This window comes from Helianthus annuus, chromosome 13, assembly GCF_002127325.2.
Source record: "Helianthus annuus cultivar XRQ/B chromosome 13, HanXRQr2.0-SUNRISE, whole genome shotgun sequence".
Taxonomy (NCBI): Eukaryota; Viridiplantae; Streptophyta; class Magnoliopsida; order Asterales; family Asteraceae; genus Helianthus; species Helianthus annuus.
This window is the reverse complement of record NC_035445.2, coordinates 120,227,589-120,247,869: the sequence shown is the minus strand read 5'-3', so window position 1 is coordinate 120,247,869 and position 20,281 is coordinate 120,227,589. Positions and strand designations below refer to the sequence as shown.

General features: G+C 34.0%; 2 protein-coding genes across 5 annotated transcripts; both read right to left on the bottom strand.

Moving 5' to 3' along the window:
* Window positions 1–2,163: 2,163 nt before the first annotated feature.
* On the bottom strand, window positions 2,164–5,655 carry LOC110899207. Its single transcript, XM_035982333.1, has 3 exons — window positions 5,589–5,655; window positions 4,139–4,300; window positions 2,164–3,388 (listed from the first exon to the last, which is right to left on the bottom strand). Exons 1-3 carry the CDS (start codon window positions 5,653–5,655, stop codon window positions 2,253–2,255), a joined length of 1,365 nt encoding a protein of 454 aa, XP_035838226.1. The 3' UTR covers window positions 2,164–2,252.
* A 2,789-nt stretch (window positions 5,656–8,444) lies between these two features.
* LOC110899205 (mediator of RNA polymerase II transcription subunit 14) lies at window positions 8,445–15,840 on the bottom strand. Of its 4 annotated transcripts, none has more exons than XR_004875784.1 (4): window positions 11,950–15,840; window positions 10,434–10,938; window positions 9,119–10,044; window positions 8,445–8,802 (listed from the first exon to the last, which is right to left on the bottom strand). XR_004875784.1 is itself a non-coding variant. In XM_022146076.2 (4 exons), the coding sequence occupies exon 3, from the start codon at window positions 9,859–9,861 to the stop codon at window positions 9,196–9,198; it is 666 nt and encodes a 221-aa protein (XP_022001768.1). In that variant the 5' UTR covers window positions 9,862–10,044; window positions 10,434–10,938; window positions 15,614–15,836; the 3' UTR covers window positions 8,445–8,802; window positions 9,119–9,195. The 4 variants fall into 4 exon arrangements, 3 of the variants coding, with proteins under 3 accessions (XP_022001768.1, XP_022001770.1, XP_035837327.1); XM_022146076.2 differs by having other exon boundaries at window positions 15,614–15,836; XM_022146078.2 differs by lacking the exon at window positions 10,434–10,938 and having other exon boundaries at window positions 15,614–15,836.
* Between the last annotated feature and the right edge of the window lie 4,441 nt (window positions 15,841–20,281).

Genomic DNA, 20,281 nt, shown 5'->3' with positions numbered 1-20,281 from the left:
AATGAGCGAATGTTAGGCAGCTCCTTGACATGGAAAAAAATTTAATCCAGTCAACCAATTAAAAAACACTTTTATAGTTTTGCTAAAAAAAAACTAAAACGATAGCAATACTGTAATTTGAAGTGAGGGCAAAGTTGTATTTGTTGACTTGGGTAAAATCGTAATTTGCCAAAAGTTAAAGTGATGGTAATGCTATAAATTTGAATCGGAGACAAAATCGTAATATAACTATGCACTAAAGATAAAATCGTAATTTTAAGCTGGGGACAAAACTATATTTTTAATTTAAACTCGGGCAAAATCAAAATTTTGAAATGATGGCAAAATCGTAATTTGAATTGGGGGGCGAAAGCATAGTTTTATTTTGAATCAGTCAAAAACATAAATTTAAACTTAATGCGAAATCATATTTTTTGAAAAGGGCGAAAATGCAAAGTCGTCATTTTTAGTTTGGGCAAAAGCAAAAATTTATTTTTAACCGGGGCCAAAATTGTAGTTGTAATATGGGGAAAATAATAATTTTGAACCGAGGGCAAAATCGTAATTTTGAGCGAGGGACAAAAACGTAATTTCTTTTGAAGTGGGGGCGAAAATATAATTTTATTTTAACCTAAGGACGAAATCGTAATTTTAAAGCGAATATAAAATTTTTAAACCGAGGGCAAAATCGTAATTTTGAGCGAGGGACAAAAACGTAATTTTATTTTGAAGTGGGGGCGAAAATATATTTTTATTTTAAATTAAGGACGAAATCGTAATTTTAAAGCGAATATAAAACAATAAAGCCGTTGGTCCAACAGGGAAGTGCCACACAGCTGTGTGGCACTATTCCCCCAATCTTCCTTTTGTTGTGTGGCACTATTCCCCCAATCTTCCTTTTGTTATAGTAGAGAATATATTTAACATTATACAATATTTATTTTGTACACACAACCAGCTCATCAAATTTCATTTCAATATCCTCAACATGTCTAATAACCGGTCAAAATGGGTTGGCTGACATGCAGATCCTTTTTTATATCAATTCAGAAGGTTTTTTTTTTGCAGTAAATGGGTCAGTTTAACGGGAGCTGCTGTTGCAAAAAAAAAAAAAAAAAAAAGAAAAGAAAAAAGGTATCACGAGCTTTTTGCGGCATAAGTTTAGTATATTCCTACTGATAAGCAGAAGTTTACCCAGCCAACATGGTATTTATTGACAAACTGTTCTAGTAGAGTATAATAACTCATTCAAATAAACACTAATACTAGAGGTGGCAATTATACATCTTTTATTCTTCTATTCAATAACATGATTTAGGATTAGAAGAACATGTATACATGCTGACATTCGACACGTTATCACTTAAACACAACTCAAGTTCTCTCATGATAATCATTGTCAGTAACATAAATCCAAAAGTCATAACAACCAAAAGTAATCAAACAAACAAATTATAGGCAATGACGAAATGTATATCTAAGCCACAAATTCAAGTTTTAGCCCAGCCTATCAAAATGGGTGGGTCGGATTGGGCGGGGGAACAGGCTAAGATGGGTTTGGGTTAGAATAGGTTCATTCTTGAAAAAAATGTATAAATGACCGTACTTATCACAGTGTGATCATAAAAGTTGCTATCAGAACCCAAATGACAAGACTTGTACTATCAAAAAAGTATTAATGCAATTTGGATTTTAATTTAAGCATTCACAAACCTGATACATGCTTTTATAAAAGGCGGTTGTTGCTTGTTGATCACAACAAATGTCCATAAAGACCCAAAGTTTGATACCTCAGTTTACATTTAGAGGTGTAATTTGAGCTATATAACGTATTCCATTAGACTGAATACAAAATAGTATAAAATTTCCCAATAAAAGATATGGAATTCTCAATAAAATATACAAAATACTAGTATAAACTTATTAATAAAAACCCAATGAAAATGTGAACCAATGTTTGTCCACATCTGAAACACTCTTTGAGACATTTAATCGAACACCTGGAGTGCAACACATATTTCGAATTGTAGATTTTGATTGGTCATAGCAAGCAAACGCAAACAATTAATCCAACTAATTTTTATTCCATCTTCATGTCTGTGGTTACCGCTCTCCTAACCACACCCCCCCCCCCCCGGATTTTGATTACCCCATTTACAGGGGTGATGCCATGGTGTTTTTAAAAAAGACCGAAACAAAACTAGGAAAAAGAAATTGACTTGACACATGAACAACAGGTTACAATGGTATACAAGCCAAATGACTAATGATGATCATTCGATACTGACAAATGAAGAAGCACACTCATAATGTAATGCAAACTCACACTCCATGCACTTGAAGATCATTTTATACTTCAATCCTTTATAATACGAACGGCAGTTACTGCAATTGCCATCACTCTCAACCCCTTGAACAAAGCTCAAACGGTGTGGGTGATCTTTGACCTCAAGAGTTCCTCCAAATTTGATGTTGAGAAACTCATAGACGCCTTCGTAATTATATTCTTTCGTAGCTTGCTCGTATTGAAGTATTAATGGCACACAAGTAGTGTGCATAGACTGGGAACATGTGGTGCAATGATAGAACCACCTCCAAGGGTTAAATTCATCCTCACATATTTCACAAAAGTACTCTTCAATGTGGTTCTCCACCGGTTCATATCTTAGGCTCAAATAATGTTTGTCGCACTTGTGCTTAATCATTTTAGGCAACAACAAAGCACACTTCACATGAATGTAGAAATCAGAAGAGGCACACTGAAATATCCAATATTCATCCACATAACTGTCACATGCTTTGCAAAGTTCCTCACTTGAAGCTGAAGCTTTTACTCTCAATAGGAGGTGATCAGGATGAGCGTCATGTGTGATTTCTTCGGGTATGAATGCACAATTGATATCAACATAATATTCACATGCTGTGCATCCATACGCAAAACCATTGGATCGTAACCCGCAAACTTCACATTCGAACACACCAAAGAACTCACTAGGGATTTTTGGCAGGAGAACAAGAGGATGCTCAGGATGGCCAAAATAGTCTTGTATTTGGGAGGGTAGCTTGGCGCACCATTCATGAAGAACAAGACAACATTGTTCATCAACATAATGGCAACACACGTAAAATGGTACTGTCATGATTGGTTTCACACATCCAACACATAAGAGTTGAACTTTTTTCATGGGGTCGTGTAGAGAAACCGTTTTTTTACCAACTGATGTTTGTTTGTCGAGAAGGATGAGTGGGTGTTGATGACTAGAATGGTTAAACATATCACCTTCATGTTGTTTTCTAATCAACTCCTTTTGGTTACACATATGATGCTTCAAAAGGTTGTCACCTTCATCCTGGAATGGACAATTTAGCAGATTTGGATGTTCATCTTCTCTATAGTTTTTAACGAGGCCTGGTGAATTAATGGTATATAAACTTGGAATTAGACTAAGATATAGAATATTCACATAGAAACTAACAAAATAAAAAAGAAGAAGAGATTGCTCACTTGGAGGTAGGAAGATGGACATAAATGGCTCTGTTTTTAAAGCTGCATAATTAACATGCACATAATATCGACATTTGTCGCATTTATAATTCCATAAGTGAGAAAGGAACTCTCCATTACAAACTCTACAACGGGGTTCGAACTTAGCTTCATATTCAGATCGTGGAAAGGAATAGGCAAGGGTAAGTGGATGTGAATGACTGAAAGTCCCATTAGTACTATTTTGTATCAGTAACTTGGCAGGCATCAAAGCACAGTCCAAGTTAATGCGAAACATATGACAAGTGGTACACTGAAAGAAGATCCCTTCATGATTATTACCACATGCTACACAAGGAGATACTATGCGTCCGAACAATCTTTCCAGTTGATGAGGGTGACTAGCGTGGTTTATCTTCTGCTCTAACGTGGTTGCACAAATAATGCACATCCTGTACCGGCAGACACCGCAATAATAACAATATACATCCTTCCACTTAAGATTGCAGACATGACACTTAAATGTACGAGGGGGAAGAAGTTTAAGATTGTGGTCGGGATGTAATGGGTTATTTTGTAGGGTATCTGGTAGTTCAGCACAAAATTTGTGCAAGGAGTAGTCACAAGACTTGCAATAATAGTAACATAGATGAAATGACCAGATTCGTTCCTTACACATGCCGCATTCGCCACCATGACGAACTTCCTCCACAGACTCGTCATTCTCTTCCTCTGCATCTTCATGGTCATCATTCTCATTTTTGTGATTCGCCTGCTGTAGATGCACAAGGCTGAGCGAATGATCGTGACTAAAGTGATGAATCTGGTCCTTAGCAACTACATTGATGAAGTATTTATGTTACAATAAGTCAGTGTTCCAATTTTAACATCCAAAGATTAAAAAAAAAAAAATCCCCAGATCATATTAGGTTTGTCGTCGATACCAAACATATTTAGGAGTGAATTTTACTGTCTTTGGAAAAAGTGAGAAATGAATGTACGTGTGTGAGTCCTGGTAACATATAAATGAATTTAACCAGGAACAGACAATCAACTAAGGCTGTGTCTGAAAAAAAAAAAAAAAAAAAAAAACACTGTATTGTATTTTTTTTAAAATTTTTTAATTAGGGTATGCTTAAAGATATGGTGTATATAGTTGTATTTTATGGTTAATTATTTTCAGTGGTTCTTTTGATAATTAACAGGTGGTTATAGTGAAAAGGATCATACAAAATTCCATATTCGTTGATAAAACTAAAACTCAAAAGCATTTTGGAAAGCAAAAGAGACATGTATTTGTGTACGGAAATGATTGCAAGACAAATTATAATATTATGTGCGTGTTCACATGCTTGTAGGTTAATTGGTGATAGCCATTAGATTATTAGAAGTCGATATCATAATGTTTACACCTTTTAGCTGGTTTTTGAGATGAATTTCAGATCAAGATGATAAAAGTATTTAATTTTAACTACATAAATTTATTAATAGAGATTCAATGTTACCCATGGGAAAACACGCCAACCCAAAATATAATATATATACACAAACTCGCAAAGCAACATGTATGATGTATGCGGTGACTCATGTTCGTCTTTATCATTCAATCATATGACAAGAAATATCCAACTCATACAAGTTTGAGTTCTTATAAGAATCATGTTGAATTTTTTTCTTAATATATATATATATATATATATATATATATATATATATATATATAGGGTAAGGTTCATGCGAGAACCACCCTTATTGCGAGAACCGCGAGAACCAATGTGAACAGGGGGCAATTTTGTAAATACATAAAACTTGTAAATTAGTCGCTCCTCCTCTCCCTGCATCTGTACTACTGGACTTCAAACAAAAACTAAATCACAATCTATCAAGAAATCACGTCCGACAATCCCACAAGCATCATCAATCTGCGATTCATCACAGCGATTTACAAAAAATCAAGTTCGACGCTCCACAATATCAGTAGTTCATCATCAAACTTCATCGTATGTTCGATATTAGTGCAAAAAGAACATAATCATCGATTTCACATTCCTCTTCGATTCGAAATTAGGGCAAAACGACCATAATCATCAAGATTTGTTGTACAGATAGGGATAATTTGAAGAACATATGTCGTTTAATGGAATCGCGTCTAACGGAATCACGTCTAACGGAATCACGATTCGTTGTTGCATCGTTCTGTGAATTTGTAAGTTCATACACTTTGTTTTGTAGTCGTATGTGACAATACAACTCTTAATCATCGATTCAGATATGTTATTATGTGATTATGACACTTAAACAGTCGTTTCATACCTGTTTCATATCTGCAATATTGAAAATTGTGTTATATATATGATTTTTTGAGTGAACAGGGGCGAATGTTGTGATAGAACTATATGTATTGGGGTAGTTATGTGTTTGTTCATGTAGTTTTTCTTGATGAATAATGTTACGTGAATAATGCTAGATATGATGGGCAACACACAACTTGATTTGGTAAGCGTTAGGGTTTTTTTTTACTGAACTATAACTGTTGATAAGTTATGTCATGTCGATGCACATGTGCATAGCTATAGTTATGCACATGTGCATATTTTGACAAGATATGCTTACACGGAACAGGATAATAAGGTAATGTTGTGATCTATATAGATATGCACATGTGCATATTTTCTAACAGAAACAGAACAAGATAATTAGGTAATGTTGTGATCTATATAGATATGCACATGTGCATATTTTCTAACCGAACAGGCTTACACAGAACATGTCGATTAGGTATAATTGTGTGATATATAGTTATGCACATATGCATATCTTGACAGAATATGATTACACATAACAGGATGATAAACTAAATTTGTGATCTATATAGTTATGCACATGTGCATAAATTGTTATAATAGGTTAATATGCACCTGTGCATAGTTTGCAATAATAGTCTAACAAGGTAGATAATGTTGATGCATATGACTTTGATCTATATGGTTATGCACAGTTATGCTAACATGTATTTCATCTTGGAATATGTTAATAAGGTATAATTGTGTGATATATAGTTATGCACATGTGCATAGATTGTCAGAATATGTTAATATGCACATGTGCATAATTTATCAACATAGGTTCTTAAGGTATTTAATGTTTATGCACATGTATATAATGATGCACGTGTGCATATCTTATATGTTGATCATAAATTAATGTTGATACACATGCTCATTGTAGATCATCTATGGCAAAAAAATACACGGATTAACAGATGATAGAGTTAAGCATATGTTAGACGAAGAGGCGTTGAAGCAATAGGAATGCTGGGGTGTGCTCAACAACTGGAAAAGGAACAGGCAATATGATGTTATGGATGTTAGATGTGGGTGATTCAAGGATCGAAACTGTTGGGGCGGATACGTGAAATGTTGTCTGTGTGAAGATGACGATGAAACAGCTGAACACCTTCTTTGTTCGTGCAGGGTCTGGCATCACATCAGTCAGTGGTGCAAGGTGAGTCCTTTTATCCTGTTTTTGGTTAAAGATATCATAATTGACTCTGAGTTTTGCAATCTGGATAGAGAAGTGAAAGTTGCTTTACATGGCATTATGTTCGTGACAAGATGGTGTATATGGTTAGCCAGGAACAATAAAAGGTTCTTGGAAACTCAAGTTAAACCCGGAGAGATTATCCGTAATATTAAGCCCATCGGTTTTTATGGTATAAGAATCGGTCCAAAAAATAGGTCCGTAAGTTGGAAAAGTGGTGTAGTTTCGATATAAGGTAGCTGCTAGTCTCCGGTCTTTAGGTTCTTGTGTTGAGTTGTTTTACGTTTTGATGTAGTGGTTTGTTCGACCGCCTCTGTTTTGGATGTTGGCTTCTGTGAATAACATTTACATTTAAAAAAAAAAACTTATGCACATGTGCATAGTTTGTCATAATGGTTTTGTTGCTAGTTAATGTTAAATATGATTGGTGGTATTACGAAATTTGATTGGTAAGGGTTAAGTTTTGTTATTGAAATAAACCTGTTGATAAGGTCAGTCATGTTAATGCACATGTGCATAGTTATGCACATATGCATATTTTGTCAGATTAAGTTAATATGAATGTATTAAGGCATATGCACACGTGCATTATTACCTTAAAACATAAACATTGTACATATTGTATGTAATATGTTTATTTCACATGTGCATACATGAAATAATTAATGTAAAATATGTAATGTATGCAGGAAAAAAATATTCGAAACTGCTCATGGATTGACAACAAAGGCGTATTTGATTAATAGGTTAACGGATGAAAAATACCAGGGAAAATGATGGACGAAGAGGCGCTGAAACAGGAGGAGTGTTGGAAGATAGTTATGAAATGGAAAGAAGATCAGAAGGTGTGAGGTTGTGAACTAATGCGAATGTTATGTAGGTAGTTTGTGGATATGCAATTTATAAAGACATTTTTTTTTGTTTTCTTGATGTCTTTTGATTGTAATATGTGGGTAGTTTTTTACGATAATGGTTGATATAAGAAGTTTGACGTATACGATGTCTTATATGGTGGTTGATGGGTTAAAACTTTATTTGATTGTTCAGGTATATTGGTATGTTTGTTAATATTCGATGTATTATGTTGTTTGGTATAGAAAATGTTGGTATTGTACATGTGCAAAGTTTGATATAGCATATCATATTACGGATGTGGTACCCTATTACGTATGGGGTACCACATTGCATATGCTTATGTATATGTAAAGGAAAACGAATTACATGTAGTTAATATATTCATGTATGCACATGTGCATTGGTCGAAACAATAACAATATGTAGTGAAACATTAAACATGTATGCACATGTTTATTGTTTGAAACAATTACCATGTGAGGAGAAACAGTAAATATGTATGCACATGTGCATTTTTCAAAACAGTAACCATGTTGGTAATATTTGTTAGGTGGTCAATAATGAAATTACATACGCTTATGTATAATAAGTAATTTAATTGATATCAAAGTATCATGATCACAATCATAACATATGAATACGTATACAGACAGTGCAAAATGTTTGTAAACAAAAAGAATAATGATTAGAAACTATTTGTCATTATATATAGGATAATCAAGAATCGTTGAATGTTTTATGACGCCTGGATGAATGTCTACGAGGTTACTCAGGTTCATATATATATGCAGGGTCTTTAGCATCATCATCAACATCTTCATCAGTATCATTGGATTCAACGTACTCCCAACTGTTAAACGTACTGTTTATGATAGGGATGTATGCAGCATCAACATCGGGTATCCAATATGGTGTGCTATTAGGTGTAGAAGTCGTAATTGTTCCTGTATAAAGAAAAAAAGAGAAAAGCATATAAGATTATGATTAATATGGTATATGGTAGATGGTGTGTATACGCACGATGTATAAATGTTTAACATTTTTTTTGGTGATGAGTATGGGGTGTTGGTAATGTGATGCACATGTGCATAATTATGTACTGATGGTTAACAGTTTATATGTGATGATTATGGATTGTTGGCACATGTGCATGTTCATGATAATGATGGTTAACAGTTTACGGATGACGAGTATGGGTGTTATCAACATAATGCACATGTGCATGATCAGTGACGAGTATGGGTGTTATCAACATAATACCTTTAGTCACAAATCGAATGAATTGCAACTCTTGATGTTCTGTATTTGTAGGTGTATTGTGACTGTCAAGTGTATTATCAGCAGATGGACCAACCACCACCGTAACCACCATTGTCCCCAAGCCCGATAATGGCGGTATTCAGCTCTCCTCTAACATGAGCAGGAACTGTCACAGTAGCTCTGCGCACTAAGAGTGAATTTGGTGATGCTGACATGGCATTTGTAGAACGGTTAAATCCCACGGGTTGGTTTCCTGGGAGAGACATTACCGTAGGGTCTGCTCGGGTGACATTTGGGGCTGATAGTTGCGGACCAGGAGACGCAGCCGAATTGTTGGAATTAGTTGGTCCGGCTGATGGTTGACCACCATCGAAATTCGGGTCTAAACCGTTCAACTCCTGAGCAACATGTTCCATGATGAAGGGCCGAAACTGTGGACAGGGTAAAGAACCTCCAACTGTAGGACCTCCTTTCGGTGGCGTTGCAGGTTGCAACCAAACTTGATCACCCGCAAAGCACCTCATGTTAACCGCAAAATATTTCCGGTATATTATCCGAATCCAATACGGGCCACGAAGAACAAACGACACATCAATCGGTAACAGAGTACTAGGAACGATTCCCATGCCACCTCCGCTAGCCACAGTAGAAGCAGTTAACATGGCAGATGCACCAGGGTTTCCACCAGGACCCGTACCGGGACCATAGACATGACCAACATTTGGGTTTGTACCATTTGGCATTTGCCCATTAACATTTGCTCTTGATAGTGTCGGGATAGATGAAGCCGCACCAGAAACTGCAGAAACCGGAGCAGCCCATGCAGGACGTGTTGCAGCATCAAGAGCATGCAAAGGTCCTGCTGTCAGACGAATGCAGTCCAAAAGAGATGAAACTTCCGTCCCATTGATAAAATCCTCGAGAAACTGAAAAAAAAAAACAGAACTTTAAGCAATCAATCAATCAATCAAAAGTTTAATACCTGATAGAAGGATAAAACTATCTGAGTTTTCGCAGATTAGTACCGAAACATTCTTTTGCATGATTAGAGGCTTACACTTATTAAAATTTAACAGAAAGTAGACTTTTAATCTAATTTGCAACATAATGCACATGTGCATATGATTTAATACCATATCATTTACAATCAACATAATGCACATGTGCATATAATTTAATACAACATCATTACAGTAAGTATAATGCACATGTGCATAACAGTTAATACAATATCATTTACAAAGTATATACATCAGTCAACATAATACATTTAGTCACAAATTGAATGAATTGCAACCAGTAGATGTGGTGTTACCAGTAGATGCAGTGTCAACTGATAATGATTGATCAGGTAAATTAGCAGTCTCAGAGCCTACGTTGCCTGGTGTAAACATGGAATCAAACGTCTGTATTTCAAACCCATGAAAGGTGTGTCGATTTGCAACTGTTGTAAACACAGGATTGCAACTTTCATTTGGATTAACTGCAGGTAAGGTATTGACATCAACATCAGATGGACCCACGGCAGAAATAGGATTGAAATTGACATCAGATGGGCCAAAAAAACCAGAATCGGGATGTGGATTGTATGCAGACAATGTTGTATGATGATCATCAGATGCCGTAGGTTCAAATCCAACACGAGATGAGTCAGACAAAGCCATGTGTAGCCGAAATCAGTATACAAACGCCGAAATCAGTATCCCAATTGAATCCCCTGTAAGATGTGTATATCGCCGCCTATCGCCGCCGTGAATCTAGAGAGATTAGTCACCGCCGAAGATCTCCGTCGCTGATTATGAAAAATCTCCAGCGAAACCCTAGAATGTAAATGACGATAGTGAACAGGGGATGAAATAAGAGGAGTGCGTGTTTTTTATTAGATGTCACTTAATTACAAATTTGCCATGTGTTCACATTGGTTCTCGCGGTTCTCGCAATAAAGGGTGGTTCCTAACGGATCTTTATCCTATATATATATATATATATATATATATAGGGCCAGGATCATTTCAGAACCATAAATATTTATAGAACTCGCAGAACTCCTAATAAATAATCTTTTTATTTATATATTTTTATGTTTAGGATAATTTTATCATTTATTATATGTATTTTTACGATTACATACATGTTAAGAGTAATTTTATCATTTTTTATATATAATTTTATAATTACACATATGTAAACTAGTTTTTTTACATATATGTAATTAGTTATGACACATATATATAATTTTGGCAATTAAACATATGTAAGCTACTTTAACATGTATGTAATCAAAGAAATACATATAACAGATGGTAAAAAGATCCTAAATACAAAAAAATATATATACAAAATGATTGTTTATTAGGAGTTCTGAAAGTTCTGCAATTATTTAGAGTTCTGAAATGAACCCAACCCTATATATATATATATATATATATATATATAGGATAGGGATCATGAGTGAACAACATCCTTGTTTGTGTGTGAACTGATCTAGGCCCTTGATTTATATGATCTTGAGATTTAAATGAGTGGCATGATAGTAATTATTTGGTTAATTTTTTCTATTTAATTAAATACAAAAGGGTATATGTGTAATTACACAATCAAAAGAATTCAATCAGGAAACCTAAATTGTTTCCATTTTATTAAAATCTCATCAAATTCAAACCCATTTTTTTGTTTATCCACTTCTCGATTTATCTCCTTCGTTCACACTTATTTTATTATAATTGTTAGTGCTTGATCCATTTGAATCACCTACGTTATTACATTAAAATATTTGCTCTAATATAAATCATGGATTAAAAATATGTCTCCAAAATAGTAAATGAATTTACCATTCCCACAACGTATTGCACCTTCTTTGCCCTGATCCACGCAAATGGGATCTGCAACCGATTTTTATTGAAGTCAACAGAAATATAATATCTTAATAGATATTCTTCCAGTTAAATCTCGTATGAATCTCGATTGCGGATTAAGAACCAGATCCTGTTGTGTGATCCAGGACACTTCCATGGCTTGAAGAAGACGATGATCTGCTGATGTATTACATTACCCCATACATCTATTCAATATCCTTTTTTTATGTTTTTTTTGATCTGCTGGTGTATGACATTCCGATTAAGTTGTTTAGTGTTTAATTTTTGCAAGAATTTTGTTTCGATCTTGTTGATGTTGAGTGTGTATGTGCCTGTTGTTTATGTAAATTGGGTGCACACCTGTGTATACGGTGTTTTTACATTTGTTGTACACATGTGTATGCAAATTGATCGTAGGTATAAACTGTGTATACACCTATATAAATTGGGTGTACACATGTGTATATGTATGTACATAGGTGTATTAAATTTAAATACACATGTGTACTTCGGGATTCATTCATGTGTGTACGTAATCGAAATCTGGGTATTTTTAATCGACGAAGAAAAAATACTTGATGAAGAATTGCTCGATTGAAAAAAAAAATCTGGATTGTTTTGAATGGTGATTATGTTATAGATCTTGTTTAGATTTAAAAAGATATTTTTAGTAATCACAAAAAATAGGAAAGTGTAACTTCCATAGATTAATTAAAATAAATAACTAATAATAACTTAATGTACAATTACAATCATGTCCTTCTCAACAAAAAAGATAATCAAGGGCTATGATCAGTTCACACAGTTCACTCTTGGGAGGTTGTTCACTCTAGAACCCTACCCTATATATATATATATGTATATATAGGGGGAGGTTCATTTGAGAACAAAATTTAGTTGAGAAGAAAAAGAACATAGGATAAAATTGTAAAATATTAACTAGTTATTCTTTAATTTCATTTATTACAATCTTTAAGTAATTAATTACTCATAAAGACTATTATTCTCTACACTAATTTTCATTGCCTACACATATAAAAAGTTATCCTACACATTTCGAAAACTATCATACACATGCTTAAATTTATCTTACACAACTCGTAATTTATCCTGCACACCTGGTAATTTATCCTACACTCTAAATTAATTTTTTCTAATTTTTGAAAAAATATATATTTTTTGAAAATAAGTTACAAATTTAATGTAGTTAGCTATTAAAAAGGAAGACTAGATATTAATGATCTATGTAACTTTACAAATATACTCTTACATTAAAATTAAATGCAAATAGTAAATGAAGTAAAATGAAACATTCTTATTGGTTGAAACTTATTCTTTTTTCTTCTTACAAAAAATATCTTCTCATTTGAACCTTCCACTATATATATATATATATATATATATATATAGAGTGCGGTTAACATACATTAAGCCTTATCGTACTTCACGTACGCGACACCAGTAACCGTCGGATCAGGGCACTAATCACGCATAAGACACAAAATAACACATGGGATCCATTTTTTGGTGATAATCACGCATGGAAAGTATAATCACGCACGTTATGATGGTAAAAAAAAATAATCACGCACGTTATGTTTTATGTCGCGTACGTTAATGTAGGTTAAGGCGTCTTGTACATTATACTTTCTCTCTCTCTCTCTCTCTCTATATATATATATAGAGGGAGAATTTAGAAAACTTAAACTCTACTAGAAAACTTCAAGAAAACCTTCTTTATACAAGATTTTTTTTTTATTTTTATATGTAACTATTATTAGTGAAAACCGAATATGTAGCCCGTGAAGTACATATACATATATATGCGTGTGCGTGTGTGCATATTTTAAATTATTGTACATAAAGTTTCCAAGTGTTGTGCTGCCATTCCAATATGCATATTATATATATATTATAGAATTGTTCCTCTTGGTAGATCTATTTACGAATTTCTCAATAAGCACTAAACTATCCATCCAATTATTTGATTATCAGCGATCAACAAGCTGAAAACTAGAGACACACTAATGGAGTAGTAGATAGACACACTAATGGTGTAGTTCCCCAACTTAAAAAGAATAAAGAGGAATATGTTTGGTTACAAGAAAGGAATTAACCTTCTCATAAGTGATCTCAATATTCCTTTCAAACTCATCCTTTGATTCCTTCATTCCACATCACTCATTTATAGACTTTTATTATGCTTAACGCACATATTGAAAGGAAAGTAAAATAAAGTTAATTCTTGCCTTTTTTTTCTTAAATAATAATAATAATAATAATAATAATAATAATAATAATAATAATAATAATAATAATTTATCTTTTTATTATTATGATTGATAGGTACTGATGTAAGTTTAAGTTAGTATCTTGTGTGCAAGAATGATAAGCGGAGTGGAATGCACTATTACAAGGTAATGAAAAAAATACGTGTTTGGTTGGTCAAGGTAACGGAATCACCCATTACATAAGGCATTTTATTCCATCAAATTCATTCCATCCACCACCCTTGGGTAGTTTCTGGTATTCAGGAATGAGATGCGAAATATTATCAGCATGCGAAAATTGGTTTACATGCATGCGATTTTGGTATTCTTTAATATCATGCGAATTTGTTTTTCTAATAAGATGCGAAATATGGTTTTTATAGACATGTGATTTTCATTTTTTTTGTACATGCAATCTTCTATTTTTACAACATGCGACTTTTTGTTATAACGTGCGAATTTGACATTATGTACGCTTCGTACGTTAAGGCATATTGTACCATACACTTTTATAAATATATATAGAGAGGCCGATTATTGTACAAATCGCCTTAACGTACGCGATGCAGTATCAGGATCCAATTTTTTTTGAACATGCGATTTTGGTTTTTTTTTAACATGCGGTTTTTTTTCAACATGCAAATTTAATTTTTTTTTTATAATATGCGATATTTGGTTTTTCACAACATGCGATTTTCATTTTTGGTAACATAACGTGCAATTTTGCCATCGCGTACGTTAAGGCATATTGTATGATATACTTTTTCTATATATACATACATATATGTAGGGAGAGGATCATGAGAAAACTACATCTAAATGAGAAAACTATAAAACTAACTAAAAAAACCTAAAAAAAAGCCAAAAACATACCATTTTTTTTTTTGTTTTATCAATTCTTTATGAGAAAACTAGAAAACTAACTACATTTACATGGGAAAACTAGAAAACTAACTACATCTAAATGGTTTTTAGGCTTTTTTTAGTTAGTTTTTTGGTTTTCTCATTTAAACTAGTTTTCTCATGATCCATCCCCTATATATGTATATGTATATATATGTATATATGTTTATATATATATATATGTATATATGTATATGTATATAAAATCTATAAAATTCAAACCATACTAGAAAATTCAAGAAAACTATTTTTAAACAAGATTCCTATTTTTTCATTCTTTTTAGATGATACTATTATTCTTGTAAATTAAAAAGAACATAAAAATATATGTGTAGATCGACGACCAACGCACATGTAGCTCGTGAACTATATATAAACACAAATTTCTTCCTCTTGATAGATCTAGTTACTAATTTCTCAAATAAGCACCAAAAAGCATATACAAAATGAAAGAAATAGAGACTTACCAGTTAAGCTATCCATCAAATTATTTGAATATCAGATTGATAAACAAGTTGAAAACCAGAAAGACAATTTCTTCCTCTTGATAGATCTATTTACTAATTTCTCAAATAAGCACCAAAAGGCATATACAAAATGAAAGAAGACACACTAGTGAAGCAATATAAAGGGAATGGATAGGAATATGTTTAGTTACAAGTAAGGAATTTACCCTTTCATAAGAAATCTCAACCCTTTGATTCCTTCCTTCCACAACACTATTATATAGGCTTTTATTAAAGTAAATGCAGAGATTGAATTGAAAGGAAATAAAGTTAATTCTTACCTTTTTTTTAATAAAACACCTAGAATTTTTTTTTTTTAACTTTGTTAGTACGTTTCAAGCTCTCATGATATATATTTTGCCACGTATCCAACTCTAAATCACCAACCAATTACACAAAATATTCTTTAGAAAAAATAGGATATTATAGAAGTTTCAATAAATCCATACGAAATGAGGTTTTATTTAAGTTTATACGTTTTATTAGAATTTTATAAACTCATTATACTGAAGGACCAATTTAGTAAGTTTATAAAAGAAATATAAGACTTTCTAAAGTTGGGAGTCATTTTCACAAACATCACATGACTAAAAGGAATAAATTGCAATTTTGACAAACATTTTGAAACATAATAACGCATCCCCGATCTGTTTCTTCAGTCGACACCCATTAATTAATTCTGGCAGCTGATTCAGTTCAATTTAACCCGTTTTACACTAGCGCAATTAACTTCAGTTGACTCATTTCAAATTGTAACCCACCCGTTATTGTGCCAGTCAATCAAAGCGTTGAACACAAATAATCAATTGGTTATAAAGCAAGTATTCATGACTAATCAATTCCGAAACTTTTTTTAGTTGGAAATCTATATAAAAGGACATCGCAAAACATTCACTAGAACCTTTCGCACCCAAACATCCTCTGCTAGTTTTCGGCAACCTTCGGAGTTTCACCATAAAAAAAGGAAGCTCCGGCCAACTTGGTTTTGTTCTTTTCAACGCGAACCGGTACAATTATTAACTGCATTCTAATCCCATTGTTATTCTGATTCAAAGCCCGCATACCATATGCATTATCTGTAATAAATCCGTTCGAATTTGATGATTTAAGGATTAGGGTTCGTGTAGATTGATGTTTCTCTCCTCGATGTGTTAAATATATTCATAATCTGAATTTTTTAATTCACAAAAGAGTTGTAGTCCTGTTGGTTATTTTGTGCAGTATAAGTAGGGCTGTAAACGAACCGAACGTTCAGCGAACAGTTCGTGACCCGTTCGGCGGGAAGTTCGTTTATGTTCGTTCGTTTAATAAACGAACGAACATGAACAGGAAATTCCGTTCGATTAGTTAAATGAACGAACATGAACAAAGGTCTCGTTCGTTCAATTGTGTTCGTGAACGTTCGGTAAGGTGTTCGTGAACATTCGTTTATTTGCGTTCGTTTATATTCGTATGTTCGTGTTTTAATTAAAGATTTTTATACTTTCATATATTTTATCTATATTTTTTCTACTATTAAACTTTTATTTATATCATTACCCTAACAATTAAACTATAAAACCCTCTTTCACCTAGTTTATGCACCATTTCCCTTTCTTTTCTCATTATTTACATTGACGAATATGATCTACCTCCGTTCCACAATAAGGGATTCAAGTTCTAGTGCTACTCTCTGGGTCATCCACCTTTATCCTTCAACGCGTTCGCCAAATTTATTTGTGTTCGCTTATGTTCGTGAACCGTTCGTGAACACGCTCATTTCCTTAATGAACGAACACGAACATAAAATCTCGTTCGGTAAGTGTTCATGAACCGTTCGTGAACACATTTATTTCCTTAACGAACGAACACGAACAAGGCCTCGTTCGTGTTCGTTCGGTTCGTTTACAGCCCTAAGTATAAGACTTCCCAACCGTTGGAGATAACTGATTCGACCTGAGTCCGACACAATCTATCTGTAGTATATAATTATAAAAACCTAAAAAGGGACACATGTCATTCATTCATTGAAATCATTTACTTTTAGTTTTCCCACATTTATTTCTTACTTAATTATAGATAACTATTTTTATAACTAAATAATCTAAAACTTCATAAATCACCCTTAGACTATGGGGTATGGGGCGTGGCCCTTGGGGCGTGGGTTGGGGAAAAACGCCCAAGCCACCACCCCGGGTGAGCTTGGGTTGGGGCGTGGCCCTTGGGGCTTGGGTTTCAAACCGGGAGTGAGGCGGTCTTGACAAGCTGACATGGGGGGCTGTGAATGGCCAAACCAAACTAGCCGTTGGCCAACGGCTATGTTAAAAAAAATATTTTTCTACTATAAAACTCACATTTTTCTTCCATTTTTTTACCACATTCAACCACATCTTCTATAATCATCTTCAATTCTCTTTCTACAAAACGAAAAAATGCATCCTCATAACCGTGCTTATGACCCGAACAACCCGTATGCATTCCAAGAAAATAATCCTAGCCCACCACCCAATTGTCCAATGCCTCGTTCATTTTTCATACACTCTTCTATGCCCGTTGAAGCGAGTTATGCATCGTATATTGGGAATCGTTTGTATACTAACTTCCCACACACCGATGATTCGATACCTACCTCATTTACACAAACGCCCATCAACCTTTCATCAACCTCCATCGACCTTTCACAAACCGAAACCGTCCCCGAAACTCAACCACCCAACGACGTTCCTTCCGCATCGAAACCCATCAAAAAGAGAAGTCATAAGAAAAAAACCGAGGCGGAGAAAGCACTTGAAACCGTCAAACGAAAATAACAAAAATGGGTCGTTGTTGAAGAACTTGCATTGGCGAGGGCTTGGTGTCAACAATCTCAACATCCAACTTTAGATATTCTTAAACTTTGTTTTTTGTTAATGGTTATTTTTTATATATTTGTAATATATTAAATTTTGTTTTTATTAAAATAGGATATTCTCAACATCGAACCCATTTGTGGGAAGCGGTTAGTAGAGCATTCCATGAAGAAATGGGAAGGGAGACTTATCGTGAAAACGATAGCTTATCCTCGAAGTGGAGCGAACAACGAAAGAGCAAAGAAGCTAGAGATGCCGCTAGAGATGCCCTGAAACAAAGACGGGATGATTTGAAAATTCTATCCCAGCCGATTGATCACCTACATGGTGACGAGTTGCAACCAGTCTTGTAGATGAGAGAAGAGATAAAAAACAAATATAAACGTTAGGAATTTTTTTTATGTAATTTTCTTTATTTAAAAATATTAAAAAAAATAAATTTGTTGTTTTAAAACAAATAGCCCAACGGGTCAGCCCAGCGAAGCCCACCAAACCCGCGCCCCAAACCCTCGCCCCACCATACCGTGTTGAATGTGGGTCACCCAAGTCACGTGTCAACTCATGCCCCAACCCAAGCCCAACCCAAGCCCCACCATACCCAACGGTCTTATATCAGTTTTTAATATTTTAATTTATAAAAATAATAATGAGAGTCGTTTTATATATCCCATATTTCAAATCAACATTTATCTATATCTATAAATTTATAGAGTAAACTTCCGTTTTCCACCCTGTAGTTTGGTCGTTTTAATGGTTTTACCCCAATCCTTTAAAAATAGCCATTTTACTCCCTAATGATTTGGTTTTGTCACCAGTTTGCTCCCCGTCGCACAACTTTCTCTTTATTGAATGATTTAACTGAGTTAAGAGCCGGGGAGCAAACTGGTGACAAAACAGAAACATCAGGGAGTAAAATGGCAATTTTTAAAGGATTTGAGCAAAACCATTAAAACGAGCAAACTGCAGGGAGCAAAACAGAAGTTTACTCTTATATTTATTTATCTTCTAAGACAAATTACCCAACGCCATCCACAACATCATAATTTAGACAGCATCACAAATTAGAAGCCCGAATGATAAAGCAAATTAATACAAAATTTTGTAAGTACCTGAGGAAACAATGAAATCGAGTATCAAAAACATATACTAATCCAATTTTCATAACTGCAACCCTAATTTTGGAAATTTTCAAGACTCATCTAAAATTTATCAATAACAAAAGTAGGTAATTTTCAAACTTCTAAAGGTTTTAAGGGTTTTAAAATCTTATATTGTCAGTTTTTTGTTACTTCCGCTTTTGAACTATTTGAGTCGTTTGACATGTTTTTACATCATAAAATAAAATAAATAACTAAACATTGTAGCTGCCTAAATGCAAACTATAAACTATAGTTTACAATCACAAAGTGAATATGGACATTAATATGATGAGTTCTTACTTCTTGGGTCAAAATTCCCCTCTACTTAACGATTTTGTATAAACTAAGTTATCTCATCCTTAAAAAGGTGGTTAATTTAGGTAATTTTCATTTACAAAAAATGTGGATCGGTGTCTATTCAAAATCATACAACCAATTAAAATGTTTACTTTACCAAACATAATGATGAAAGTCCTTTTATACGTCATAATAGCAATAATAAGGCTGTGCGGTATGGGGTACGTCCCCATACCCGTCGAGGACCGGCGCCGCGTGTACACCATCCCGCCCCCCTCCGTCCCCATCGTCTCCGTCGACATCAAGACGTTTGAGGCGGTCACTAAAGGACAAAAATGTGTGAGGAACGATCAGTGTTGTAGAAG